Source organism: Dasypus novemcinctus, chromosome 4 (genome assembly GCF_030445035.2).
Source record: "Dasypus novemcinctus isolate mDasNov1 chromosome 4, mDasNov1.1.hap2, whole genome shotgun sequence".
Lineage (NCBI taxonomy): Eukaryota > Metazoa > Chordata > Mammalia > Cingulata > Dasypodidae > Dasypus > Dasypus novemcinctus.
Window position 1 is genome coordinate 19,535,357 of NC_080676.1, and position 14,401 is coordinate 19,549,757.

A 14,401-nucleotide genomic window follows, 5' to 3' on the forward strand; every position below is an offset into this window, starting at 1 on the left:
TATATGTATATATATATATATATATATATATATATATATATGCAAAAAATGCTAGCTTTTGTTATTGCAAATGTTAAAATGTTTCTCAACCACTTTGATGATAACATATAATCTAGAAAATCAACCAGTAGACAATTAAAGTTGATGTGTAGTTGTTTCCAGTTGCATCTGTTGCCATTATGAGGAAACTTATGTTGATTATACATTAAGTATATGCTTTTCAGAATAATTTTATTATTATGTTTTATACAGTTGATGTTTTAAAGAAAATTGACATTCCATCTGTCTTTATTGGTGAATCATCAGCTAATTCCCTGAAAGATGAATTCATATATGAAAAAGGGTAAGTAATAGATATTTTAAGAATCATGTAGCCTAAAATTATTTTTATTAGTGTAGAATTATAAATATTAGTTGTAATCAGGGTAATGTTAAGAATGAACTCTGTTTATTGTGCTAAATGATCTCCCTTTAAGTGGTTATGATTTTGAGACTTACTGTATTGTGCTGTTTCTTCTGTGAATGACTTTCTATCAAAAATATATTCATGCTAGGGAGATCAAGGCACCCATTTTGTTAAAAAGATAAAATTTTCAGTTTTACAATGTGATAAAAAATTAGTATTTTGAAACAAGGCAATTCACAGTTATATGGCATTTTCTATTAAGTAATATCTGATTTTATCAAAAATAAATTATTTTATTACACAAATGTACAAAGTGATTCACTTTTACAAGACAAAAAGTTAGTTTTCAAGTTTGGTTTGGAATAAAAATTGCTATATGGAAGCTTCCCCCACTAAATGTCATTTCGGGATAACACTAAGACTAAAACTATCTCAAGGCACAGTTATTTCATCTAATATTGAAAATAGTGCAATTAATACTTCAAAGCTTCTATGAAATAGCTCCCCAAAACATACTGGATAGGACAGACTTTTGACTAAGAAGAACAATAACAGCAATATTAATCAAAATGGCATTTTCCCATACAGTTTTTTTTTTTTCTAAGATTTATTTTTTATGTATTTCTCTCCCCTTCCTCCCCCCCCCCCCCCGTTGTCTGCTCTCTGTGTCCATTCGCTGTGTGTTCTTCTGTGACTGCTTCTATCCTAATCAGCGGCACCGGGAATCTGTGTTTCTTTTTGTTGCGTCATCTTTCTGCGTCAGCTCTCCAGTGTGTATGGCACCATTCTTGGGCAGGCTGCACTTTGTTTTGCGCTGGGCGGCTCTCCTTACGGGGTGCACTCCTTGCACGAGGGTCTCCCCTATGCGGGGGACACCCCTGCATGGTACGACACTCCTTGTGTGCATCAGCACTGCGCATGGGCCAGCTCCACACGGGTCAAGGAGGCCAGGAGTTTGAACTGCGGACCTCCCATGTGGTAGGCGGACACCCTATCCATTGGGCCAAGTCCACTTCCCTGATTAAGTCTCTTTAAATGTGATTGGTCTGTTAAGCACTTGTTTTTTTTTTTGTTTTTTTTTTAGCATCGGTATAGGTTGTTTGTGCATTTCTAGGAATTTGTCCATTCCCTCTAGGTTGTCAAGTTTGTTGGCATACAGCTTCTCATAATATCCTCTTATGATCCTTTTTATTTCTGAAGAGTCAGTTTTAACTTCACCTGTTTAATTTCTAATTTTATTTATTTGCATCTTCTCTTTTTTTGTTGTTGTTAGTCTAGCTAAGGGTTTGTCAGTTTTATTGATCTTCTCAAAGAATCCGATTTTGCTTTTGTTGATTTTCTCTATTGGTTTTTTGTTCTCAATTTCATTTATTTCTATTCTGAGCTTTATTATTTCCTTCCTTCTGCTTGTTCGGGGAATGGTTTGCTGTTTCTTGTTCTAGTTTCCCTGGTTGTTCAGTTAGATCTTTGATTTTACCTTTCTTTTTTAGTATAGGTGTTTAGGGCTATAAATTTCCCTCTCACGCTTGCCTTCACTCTATCCCATAAGTTTTTGATACATTGTGTTCTCATTTTCATTTGTCCTAATATATTTACTAATTTCACTTACAATTTCTTACTTCATCCACTCATTATTTAGGAGGGTGTCGTTCAGCCATTTGCAAATTTACCTCTTTGTCTTTTATTGATTTCTAGTTTCATTCCATTATGATCGGAAAAGGTGCTTTGTATAATTTCAATCTTTTATATTTATTGAGAGCTGCATTTTGACTTAACATTTGATCTCTCCTGGAGAAAGATCCAAGAGCATTTGAGAAGAACATGTAACCCACTGCGTTTGGGTGCAGTGTTCTGTATATGTCTGTTAGGTCTAGCTTATTTATAATGTTGTTCAAGTTTTGTTTCCTTGTTGATCTTCTGTCTAGTTTTTCTAATGATTTGCTTGGTGTGTTGAAGTCTCCAACTATTACTGTAGAAGTGTTTGTTTTTCTTTTCAGTTTTGCCAAAATTTGCCTCATGTATTTTGGGGCACCCTGGTAGGTACATAGACATTTAAGACTTTATTTCTCTCTGGTGGATTGTCCCTTTTATTAATATATAATAGCCTTCTGGATCTCCTAACTTTTTTGCATTTAAAGTCTGTTTTGTCCAATATTAGTATAGCTATCCCTGCTCTTTTTTTTTGGTGACTATTTACGTGCAGTATCTTTTATAACCTTTTACTTTCAGCTAGTTTGTATACCTGGGTCTAAGGTGAATCTTGTAGGCAGCATACTTATGGCTCTATATCTTTTGATTGCGGAGTTTAATCCATTCACGTTCAGTGATATTACTATAAATGCATTCTTTACTTCTACCATTTTATTCCTTGGTTTTCATGTGTCATATCTTATTTTCATCTGTCATTTTACTCTTTCATTTATCCTTTCTGCTATTCTTTCTTCTATACTCTCCTCCAAGCCACTCTCTCCAGTCTTTGTCTTTCAGTTTGTATGGCTTCCTTTAATATTTCCCACAAAGGTGGATTCTTTTTTATGAACTCTCTTAGTTTCTGTTTCTTTGTGAATCTTTTAAACTCACCTTCATATTTCAAGGACAGTATTGCTGGCTAGAGAATTCTCGGCTGGTAGTTTTTCTCTTTCAGTATCCTAATTTTATCATACCAGTGTCTTCTCACCTCCATGGTTTCTGATGAGAAATTCACACTACGTCTTACTGGGTATCTATCCCTTGTATGTGATGGTTTGCTTCTTTGCTACTCTCAGAATTTTCTCTTTATCTTCGATGTTTGACATTCTGAGTAATACGTGTCTTGAGGTAGGTCTGTTCAGATTTATCCTGATTGGGGTATGCTGCACATCTTGGACATGTAAGTTCATTTCTTTTATGAGAGTTGGGAAATTTTCAGCTATTATTTCCTCAAATATTTTTTGTCTCTTTTTCCTTCTCTTTTTCTGGAACTCCCATGACTCACATGTTGTTCTGTTTTGTGTTGTCATTCAAATTCCTGAGTCTCTGCTCAATTTTTTCCATTCTTTCCTCTCTTTAATTTCAGCAGTTCTGTCTTCAGTATCACTTATGCTTTCTTCTCTTATTTCAAATCTGCTGTTGTATGCCTCTAATGTATTTTTTGGGTTTTTATTTTTTGCTTTCAAAATCTATTTATTAGCTTAAAAGCTTATAATTCTGAGACTGTGAAAATATCCAAATCAAGGCATCCTCAGATATGCAGGTTCACCAAAGGTTGGCTACAAGCAATCCAGGATTCCTTCCACCTGGCAAGACACATGGAGGCCTCTGCTTCTCTTCTGAATCTCATAGCTTTATTTCTGGCTGCTTTATTTGTGGCCTCCTCTCTCCTGGGTTCCTCTCGGAGCTCCTATGTTCCTTCTTTCCATTTCTATGGCTTTTTCTCTGTGTGTCTCTGCTTTCAGTCCTCTGTTCATAAAGGACTCCAGAAAGTGGACCAAGAACCATCCTAGGTCATACCTCACTGAAGTAATTCAATGAAAGACCCTCCCCAACTGAATCCAGTCCAGTCAAAGGGTCCTAGTTGCAGGAATGGATTAGCTTCAAGAACGTGATCTTTCCTGGGATCCACGAAAAGCTTCATACTGTCACATTTACCAACAGAACTTCCTTATTTTTTTCCCCAAAATAATAAACTTTATTTTAAAAGAGGTTTTATATTACAGAAAAGCTACATTGAAAGTATGAGGGACTTCCATGTACCCCTCTCCCTTTCCCACATCATCCCCTATTTATTTTAAATGTAGCAGTATGATTTGATTTATCTGTAAAAGCCACTCATTAATAAAATGCACATTTTAAAAATGCCTTACTTGTGGTAAGGACTAACCGACCTACAATAATAATCTAAAAAATAAAACCATCATTGTGACATTTATCTGTACTTAACACATCTAACAAATATTAACAGAGGCAACTGCCATTTTTAATAACTTCTTTAAATCTTAAGCAGAAATCAGAATTAAGAGAAACTTCAGAATGTTCACATTTGCATGCATTTTTGACTGAACATTCAAAGTTTCCACATATAACAGAACCACAACTTTGAATCAAAATAAATATTATAATAAAAACATTTAAGCCTTGTGACAGATTTACTCTACAGAAGCAAGGAAAACAGGGTGAATAGTAACAGCAATATATTTCTAGGAGAGAAAGCAATCACTTCTTTCCTTTCTCATGAAACAAAGGTCAATTACTCAGCATTTTACTAACACTGACCAAGTTATTTACTACTTAAGAATTTGCTTCTCAAGATTTGTCTCTAAAATGTATCCATTTATATATTTGGATTAATTTAAATTTATACATCAAAAACATTTTGCACAGAATTCTAATCTTAAGTATAAACCATAACTTATCAAAGTATAGTCCAAACACTATACAATGCTACCATTTAGATTTATAACCTTCATCTGAAAAGCTTATCTTACAAATAGGAGTTTTGCCCTGTTTCTTCAGAATAAATGTCCCTATGTCTAAAACTTTAAATGATAAGCAAAAAAGACAGATTCAAATAATTCATGCTATACAGTTTTCTTCATCGGACTTTGATAAAAACAGAGCCACCTGGTGTTGAAACACCATCTTCCTTTTCAGTTACAGTCTCTACCGTCTGAGAAGCAGACACAATAGCCATTGTTTTATTTGTTGAAACTGCCTTCTGTTTCTCAGCAATAGCTACACAAACAGCAACAATCTCATCACTTTCAAAGTCATAGTCAGGAATTGACTTTGGTGAGAAATCTGTTACTTCTGCTGATGCTTCACTCTTTTTAATCCTGTGCCACTTTCTGCTTCTCCTGGAGTGATCTTGCCCAATAAAAGTCTTCTTTCCATATTTCAGAGTTCATTGGATATATGTGAAGTATTACTTGAAAACTTTGAATTGCTTCATCCATTTTGTCCTTTGCTCTCTGTTGTCATGTTGTTCTGTTGTCTGTCATCTTGTCCTTTAGTTTACCCTTCCTAATAATCTTCATTTCTAAACTCTCTCCAAATCTCTCACCCCGATTTTTTCATTGCACGCTGCAGCATCCCTTTTAGTATCTCTTGCAAATATGGTCTTTTGGTAATGTATTGTGTTAGTTAGCCAAAGGGGTGCTGATACAAAATACCAGAAGCCTGTTGGTTTTTTAAAGGATATTTATTTGGGGTAGGAGCTTACAGAGACCAGGCCATAAAACATAGGTTACTTCCCTCACCAAAGTCTATTTCCATGTGTTGGAGCAAGATGGCTGCCAACATCTGCCAGGGTTCAGGCTTCCTGAGTTTTCTCTTTTCTCAGGTCTAGCTTCTTTCTGGGCTCAGGTCCTCTGTTTCTCCACAGGATCAGCTGTAGACTCTCGGTGAACAGCTCTGTTTCTCTCTCGGGTTTCTGCCATGTCTAAGGAGCCATCTCTATTCCTCTGTGTTCTTTTCCTGGCTCAGGTCATCTCTTCCTGGGGCTTGCTTCTCTTTCCTCTGTGTGCTTGCTTCCAGGGGCTCCATCTCAAGACTCCAGCATCAAACTCCAAATCAAAACTCCAACATCAAAATCTCCAACTCTGTCCTTTGCCATGCCTTTTATCTGTGAGTCCCCACCCCTTGGTGGGTGGGTGGGGACTCAACACCCTACTGACATGGGCCGATCAAATCCCTAATGATAATTTAATCAAGCCCAGGTACAGAACAGTTTACAAACATAATCCAATATCTGTTTTTTGGAATTCTTAAGTAAAACAAAGTGCTACACATATTCTATCAATTTTTGTCTGTGAAGACTTGAACTCACCCTTATTTTTGAAGGACAGCTTTGCCAGATACAGAATTCTTGGCTGGCAGTTTTTCTGTTTCAGTACCTTAAAAACATCCTACCACTTTCTTCTTGCCTCTGGTTTCTGATGAGAGTTTGGCACTTAATCTTATTGAGTTTCTCTTGTGATGTTTTGTGTTTCTCTTGCAGCTTACAGAATCCTCTCTTTAGCTCTGATATTTGTCATTCTGAATATTAGGTGTTCTGGGGTAGGTCTTTTTGGAGTGCATTATCCTTTTTGAATATTGATATTTCCTTCATAGGGTTGGGAAGTTCTCAGTAATTATTTCCTTAAATATTCTTTCTGCCCCTTGTTCATTCTTTTCTTCTGGGATGCCAATAATGTTTGTGCATTTTCTGTTGTGATTCAATTAGCTGAGACCCTGTTCCATTTTTTCATTCTTTTCTCTTTTTGTTCTCCTGTCTTTTCCAGTTTAGATGTTCTAGCTTCAAAATCACTAATTCTGTCTTCAAGCAATTCAGATCTGCTCTTATGTGCCTCTAATGTAGTTTTAGTCTTATCCATCTTGTCTTCCATTCCCATAAAATCTGTTACTTTTCTTTGCCGGCTTTCAAATTGTTCTTTATGTGCTCTCGGTATCTTCTTAATAGCCTTTATTTCTTTAGTCTTATTTTCTTTAAATTGTTTGAATTCATTTAGGAGAGTTATATGATTATCACTGATTAATTGTATTAAACCTTGTATCTCTTCAGGATATTTGGTTTGTCTTTTAGCTGGGCCATATCTTCCTGTTTCCTAGTATAGCTTGTGATTATTTGCAGATGTCTGGGGCATCTGAATATATTGGTGTATTTTCTCTGATGTCTAATATCTCTCTCTTGCCTATTCCCCCCGCCCCCTCCCCAGCTCTTCTTTGATATTTGGTTCAGCTTATTCTCAATCTTTAAAATTGCCCACTTTAAAGTTTCAAAAGCTCACTTTCAAAGACTCACTTGTGGGGCGCAGATTTTCTCCCAGGGGTTGGATACAGAGAGAGTATGAACAGTTTTTGTTCATTCAGTTCCCAGACCGGTTAGCAGATGGCGCTTGTCAGCACATCTTTCCACAGAGATGTGTCAGTCTTGGCTTTCCTGTGTTCCTGTGTTGAATTTCTAGATTGGAGATTCATAGCAGAGTCTGCTGCCCAAATGCACTGAAGAAAAGCTCCTCGAACTTCCTTCCCTTTTTCCTTAAAAAAATTGATAGGGAGGAAGATATCTGTCTCCCTCTCAGACAGCAGAAGTGAACCAGGTGTTTTACCCAGGCTTAGTATCTTGAGGGTGGGCTAGGGATGCCCTTCCCAGCTGCCATAGGGGCTTGCTAGTTCACGTTTGTCTTCTTTGCTTCTTTGTCTCTGTGTTCCTCACCCTCCTGGGAGTTGTGTAGCACTCACCTGGTCTGCTGACCCCCAAAGCAGGTCCCTTGGGCAGCTTTTGACTCTTTCTCTGTTGTTTTTGTGAGAGCATTCAGCTCTGTTAGTTTGTCGCCATCTTCCCACAATCCCCCTAATGTGTGTGTGTGTGTTTTTTAAGGTTTTATTTATTTATTTTCTCCCTTCTTTCTCTCCCTCCCGCTCCCCTTGCATGGGCACTTGGTTCATTGCATAGGTACTGGCTTGCCATGTAGGCATGCTTTCTCTTTCTTTTTTACCAGGAGGCCCAGTGGATCGAACCCCTGGGTCCTCCATATGGTAGGTGGAAGCTCTATCACCTGAGCCACATCTGCTTCCCCCTCTAATGTGTTTTTGATCACACCTATCATGTCTTTCATTCTCAAGAGCTTTCTTACTTTTCTATTCAGGTTTTCCAATTCTTCTTTGTGCTTTCTCAGTGTCTTATTTATTTTTCGAGGTACTGGGGCTGGGGATTGAGTCTGGGACTTTTTATGTGGGAAGTCGATGCTCAACCACTGAACCACATTGGCAGCCCTGAGTTGTTTTTTCATTCGTTTGCTTGCTTGTTTTGTTTTGTTTTTAAGTTGCTCTGGGAACTGAACCCAGGACCTTCCCATGTAGGAAGCAGGGACTCAACCACTTGAGCCACATCCATTACTCAATGTCTTATTGATGTCGTTTATCTCTTTAGCCATATTGTCTTTAAATTCACTAATTTAATTTTGGAAATTTGTATGCATGTTGTTGATTAGTTGTCTTAAATCCTGTGTCTCTTCTGGGGCTTTGATATATTCCTTTTCTTGGGTCATGTCTTCCATTTTCTTATTATGGCTTATCATTTTTTGCTATATATTCATCTTATTAGGATGGTGAGATTATTCAGATGTTCAATTTCTTTCTTTTGTCGGGATTTAGTGGTGGGAGGCTATGTGTTACTGCTGTTCTTTGATTCTTGGTTCAACCTGTCTGGGTCTTTAGGATTGTTTCTATTAGTTGCTCAATTTCTGTCCTGGTCTCAGTAATAAGATGCAAACCAGCTTCCAAGGGCCTTGGAGAGGGAGCCTGTAAAAGCCAGAAATAGCACCTCTTATTTACTTTTCATTTCATAATTTCTCAGAGACAGTTCAACCTTTGCTGGCAGCTCTCTATTTTTCCTGGTAGGAAGTAGTTCCACTCTCCTCTGCGTCCTCAACAGCCAGTCCTGGTCAGTAGAGAGGGAGCCTGAGAGGGTCGGATCTATTTCGTCCCTTGCCAGCTCCTAAGGTGTGGGTCAAAAGCTGAGTCAACCTCAGGCTGTGTCCCTTTCCTGGGGAAGTGTATCCCTGATCGCCTTTGTCCGCAACACTGGACCTGAAGTCCTGAGAACTCAAAAGTGTCCATAGGGTGGAAGGGGATGCCAACAGATGCACCTGGGTTATTTTGTTTGTTTTTTTTTTTATATATCCTCCCTTCCCCCTCCACGCCATGGCTTTTTTTGCATGCTGTCTGCTCTTTGTGTCCATTTGCTGTGCGTTCTTCTGTGTCTGTGTTTTTTATTTTCCCTTCCTTCTTGTGGCTTACTTGTTGTCTGTTCTCTGTGTCCATTGGCTGCGTGCTCTTCTGTATTTTTTTGCTTATCTCCTTTTTTTGTTGTGTCACCTTGCTGAGTCAGCTCTCCACAGTGCTTGTGGGCCAGACGGTGCTCTGTGGTGTCTGCGGGCCAGGCAGCTCTCTGCAATGTGCAGGTGAGCCTGCCTTCACAAGGAGACTCTGAGACGCGAACCCAGGGCCTCCCATATGGTAGACAGGAGCCCAGCTGATTGAGCTACAGCCACTTCTCTGCACCTGGGTTTTTTTTTTTTTAAAGATTTATTTTATTATTTCTTTATCCCCCCCTTTGCTGCTTGCTTGCTTTCTGATCTCTGTGTCCATTTGCTGTGCGTTCTTCTGTGTCTGCTTGTCTCCCTTTGTTGCGTCATCTTGCTGCGCCGGCTCTCCACAGGCGCGGGCTGTCAGCTCCCTGCAGGTGTGGGCCAGCTCACCTTCACGAGGCCCTGGAAAGCGAACTCAAGGCCTGCCATATGGTAGATGGGAGCCCAGTCAGTTGAGCCACATCTGCTTCCCCCTGCACCTGGGGTTTTTAACTCACAGTTTTGCTGACATGATCCTTCTTCTTTGCCCACTCTATTCTGGGCAGTGTCCAGCCTTCCCCTTGTGTACCAAAACTTATAAGATCTTCCTCCAGGCTGTTTCTACCTGTGCCCTAGCTATTTTTCTGGGAGAGAAGAGAATCGCATGTCTTTCTAGTCCATCATCTTCCGTCTGCCACATTTTTTTGAGCACTTGCTGGACCAGGTACTTTTTAAAAAAATTTATTTAATACCCCCCCATTCCCCAGTTGTCTGTTCTCTGTGTCTATTTGCTGCGTCTTGTTTCTTTGTCCGCTTCTGTTGTCGTCAGCAGCACGGGAAGTGTGGGTGGTGCCGTTCCTGGACAGGCTGCACTTTCTTTCGCGCTGGGCGGCTTTCCTTACGGGCACACTCCATGCGCGTGGGGCTCCCCTACGCGGGGACACCCCTGTGTGGCACGGCACTCCTTGCGCGCATCAGCACAGCGCATGGGCCAGCTCCACACGGGTCAAGGAGGCCCGGGGTTTGAACCGCGGACCTCCCATGTGGTAGACGGACGCCCTAACCACTGGGCCAAGTCCTTCTCTCTGGACCAGGTACTTTGCTAAGTGTGTTTACATGCATGATTTTATTTAATGCTCATTAGTGATACCATCTCTCTCATCTTTTAAATGAATTTTTTGAAGCATATTCATAAAACCATACAATCCATCTGAAATACACAGTCTGTGGCATTTGGTATATCACAAAGTTGTGCATTTTTTACTTCAGTCAATATTAGAGCATTTTCATTACTCAAAAAAAAGGGGGGGAGGGAACAAAAAAATCCTACCCCTTTGTAGTCACCTCTCAATCTCAAGGATAGAGAATCCTTTTCCTGCCATACATAACTCCTAACCTATTTTTTTCTATAATGTATTTGTATTTTGTTTACTACAAAGAGCACTATGATAAATACCACTGAGCATACATAAGGTGCAATTGGTATAAATGTTTCTTTAGGAAAAACACCAGGAAGAGAATTGCTTAAGGATAAAAGGTTTTAAGTCTCAGTAAATACTTTTCTTAAACTGTCTTCCAAAAAAGATGAACCAATTCATATTTCTGCCAACATTTTAGGAAAGCCAATGTTTTCTCCTAGTCATTCCACCAATATATATGGCCAATCTGATAAGACAACTTATTGGTTAAATTAGCATATTTTATGTATAAGGGAAGTTTCTGTAGTGGTTTGATTGGAGTCCTTTGTCCATTCTGCTCTTTTTAAAATTTACCTCAAAATCATTTCTGTAATTTTTTTTGGAGGAAATATAAATTATTGGATGGCATACAGTTTTTGACAGTTGTGGGCAAAGAAAAGGATTGTTTTTGATTATAGTGAGTAGTGAGGTACACTGGAGAGATTGCTATGGTCTGCCTTTTAGCAGGTCATTTCATCTTCATGAACCTGTTTTCTCTTTTGAAAATGAGGAGTTAGAACAAAGTATTCTTGAGGCTCCTTTAACTCTAAGATGCCCATCTTTTCTCTCCTATTAGATGATAAGCTTCCTATGGTTAGGGACTCTGTTTTCATATTTCATTCCCAGTGATTGAATCATGGTAAGTATTCAGTAAATGCTGGTAAAACTAAACTGTCATTGAACTATCTCAGGATTCCTCAACAAGACAGCAGTGAACTGGTAGCAAAACAGGGTGTACTACAAATGGGGACAAGGCTATGCAGTAGGCCTGTCTGCTAGGAGATGTTAGAGGTTTGGTAAGGCGGCTATAAACTTTGTTAAGAGGGACAAACTTAGGGAGGTAGTCAGCTGAAATAGTAAGGATATCCAAGAGTTGGGCTAATCATAAGTCCTATCCTGGAAAGTTAGTTTATAGGAAAACAGACTCTGGTTTGTCACGATGTATCTATTGAGATTCAGAAGTTTGGCTTTAGTCCTTTGATCCAAGGTGGTGGGGTTGGATATAGGAAAAAACAGACAACAAAGCAAGACGGTATTTCCTGGGTTGCTTAGGACTCTGCTTCAGTGGTCAGATCATACCCTCAGAGTTCATAGGGACTGTACATAGGAGTAAACATGGAGGCAGTGTGATAAGAGACTTAATCTATTAAAATACCTCTTTCTTCAAATACAGATTGATCTGAGACTAGACAGGGATGAGTCAGTAGTCTCAGCTGTGGGAGACCTGGGGCAGACACAGGAAATAAAAGTGAACCAGAGGACTGGCATTCTGTTGTAGTCCTCCACTGTGTCATGAGTGTTGTCATCTCCATCATTAGCAATTTGGTTAACAGGAAGTGGTATCTGAATGTGCATTGAGCTTTTGATTCAAGATTCTTAAAATCTTTTGTGAATTATGGACCCTTTGAAATCTTTACACTGTATCCTCACAATATCCTAGAATTGTTTTGAGATGTGACAGGCAGGCATTCTTAGGCATGTAGATATATAAAATTTAGAACCAGGGCCTATGAATCCTAACATAATGCTGTACTGGAAAATTCTAGAGTTGATTCCATTCTTACAGTTATGAACACACAGGGAATTTCCAGTAAAGTCTTTCAATTTAAGGTTCACTGGGCCTTCCTGCTCTGTTCTTTTAGCTCTCTTCTTGTCTAGCAGCACTATTTACGAGCAGCCCTGGGGCTTGTCTTATAGGAGAGTATTTATTTCTGTCATCCAGGTAAAGGGTTCCTTAGGAAGTCATAAAAAGGAGGAAAAAAGAGGTATAACTTTCGTTACTGCTGAGAAGCTACAATGTTTTAAATTTAGAATATGCAGTAATCTGATAATGTTCCTTTATAGAAGGTTTGTGGGGAGGTGGTGGGGAGGTTGCAAGGGATCGACATCTTATGGGAAGGTTCTTACACTTAAAAATGGTACCACTGTTACTGGCTCTCAGCCCTGGATGTGGTGGTTTCAGAGGATTTGAACCAGGGCCATTCTTTACAGAGCTGGCCTCATGCTGGAAAAAGATGGTATCAGAGAGAACAGCTTAGGCCTACTGATGCCTATTTTTTCCTTTTACGCTTATAAATTTATCAGTTTCTTTACTTCAGCATTTTATGGAAAGCTACAAAAATGCACCTGAATCCTTTGTCATCCTCTGTTGTGTTGGAACATGATTGAACTACAAGTTACTTTTATTCTAGCAATTCTAGCAGTCTTGAGAAAATATTCATTTACATTATTGAGGGGAATTCTTGATACCATTTCCGTTTATTTTTGGTTTTGGTAAAACTTGATGGGGCCTTGCATGTGAGGATAATAAATAATCGCATGAAGACTTGAAACATAGCTTTTGAATAGAAATAATTTGCTTTCATGTTATTTTTCTTCAGTACTATGGTATCTTAAACACCTCTATGTGTATGGGAAGGGGTCACCCAATTTTTATTTCCCTGTATGCTGAGAATTATTATTTTGCATTTTTAACCCTTGTGTTATGAAGTTCGTAGCTTCACTGGCTCATAATCACCCAATTTTCTCCTGGGGTAACAGTATAGTGTTGTTGGTGTGGCTAGTCTGGTAGCACAGAGGACTCAATGTAGAGATCAGTCATATTAATGAACATCATATAGGTCCTTCCCTAGGAGATATTCTAATGCATGGTTTTGCTACCAAGAAACATTTCCTTGTGCAACTCAAATCCTGAGTTTACTCTGATCACAGTAAATTTTTTGTAATATAATATCACAGAACTAATAAAGGGTCAACTACAAAAAGAAATAAGACATGTAGCACTCCTCCGTCCCCCTCCCAATACACATTCCTGTAGTTTTTCCAGCCAAGCAGTAGAGATGGGGAATAGTGAGGAAGTCACAACTATTGTGATTTTTTTTTTTTACCAGTTTTTTATTTTGCATTTTACAGACAAATGTAGAATAAAAGTGTTGTGGCCACTGTTCTTGCAAAGGAACAAGTACATGCAAAGCAGATAGGGAATAGGGAGTTTTTCCATAGGAGGAACTTATGAACAATATTTTGGTTGGGATGGGGATTCTTGTTGACATGTTATCCAAAGAAGTACCATTTTTTGTTTTTGTTTTTGTTTTTAATTTTTATTAACATTGGAGGTTTACAAAACAATCATGCAGAAATTACAGAGCTCCCTTATGTACCTCCTTAGCACAGTTTTCTCAGCTATGAACACATTGCAATACTGTGGTTTACTTGTTACAATTGATGAAACAATATTATAAGTATACTATTAACTGTAGTCCATAGTTTACATTAGAGTTCACTGTGTTGTAAAGTCCTCTGGTTTGGTTTTTCTTTTAAATTTTTTTTTTTAAAGATTTTTTTATTTATTTAATTCCCCCCCTCCCCTGGTTGTCTGTTCTCTGTGTCTGTTTGCTGCATCTTGCTTCTTTGTCCGCTTCTGTTGTCGTCAGCGGCACAGAAAGTGTGGGCGGCGCCATTCCTGGGCAGGCTGCACTTTCTTTCGTGCTGGGCGGCTCTCCTTACGGGGCGCACTCCTTGCGCGTGGGGCTCCCCTACGCGGGGGACACCCCTACGTGGGGGACACCCCTACGCGGGGGACACCCCTAGGCGGGGGACACCCCTGCGTGGCACGGCACTCCTTGCACGCATCAGCACTGCGCATGGGCCAGCCCCACACGGGACAAGGAGGCCCAGGGTTTGAACCCCGGACCTCCCATGTGGTAGAC

General features: G+C 39.2%; 1 protein-coding gene across 1 annotated transcript in view; it reads left to right on the top strand.

Annotated features, from left to right (window-relative positions):
- The window catches only part of RNF13 (ring finger protein 13), a 151,979-nt gene that overhangs the window by 89,848 nt on the left and 47,730 nt on the right, over window positions 1–14,401 (top strand). Inside the window, exon 6 of the mRNA XM_004472886.4 lies at window positions 253–343. Coding sequence (XP_004472943.1) covers window positions 253–343 — 91 coding nt within the window. The remainder of the gene's footprint in view (window positions 1–252; window positions 344–14,401) is intronic.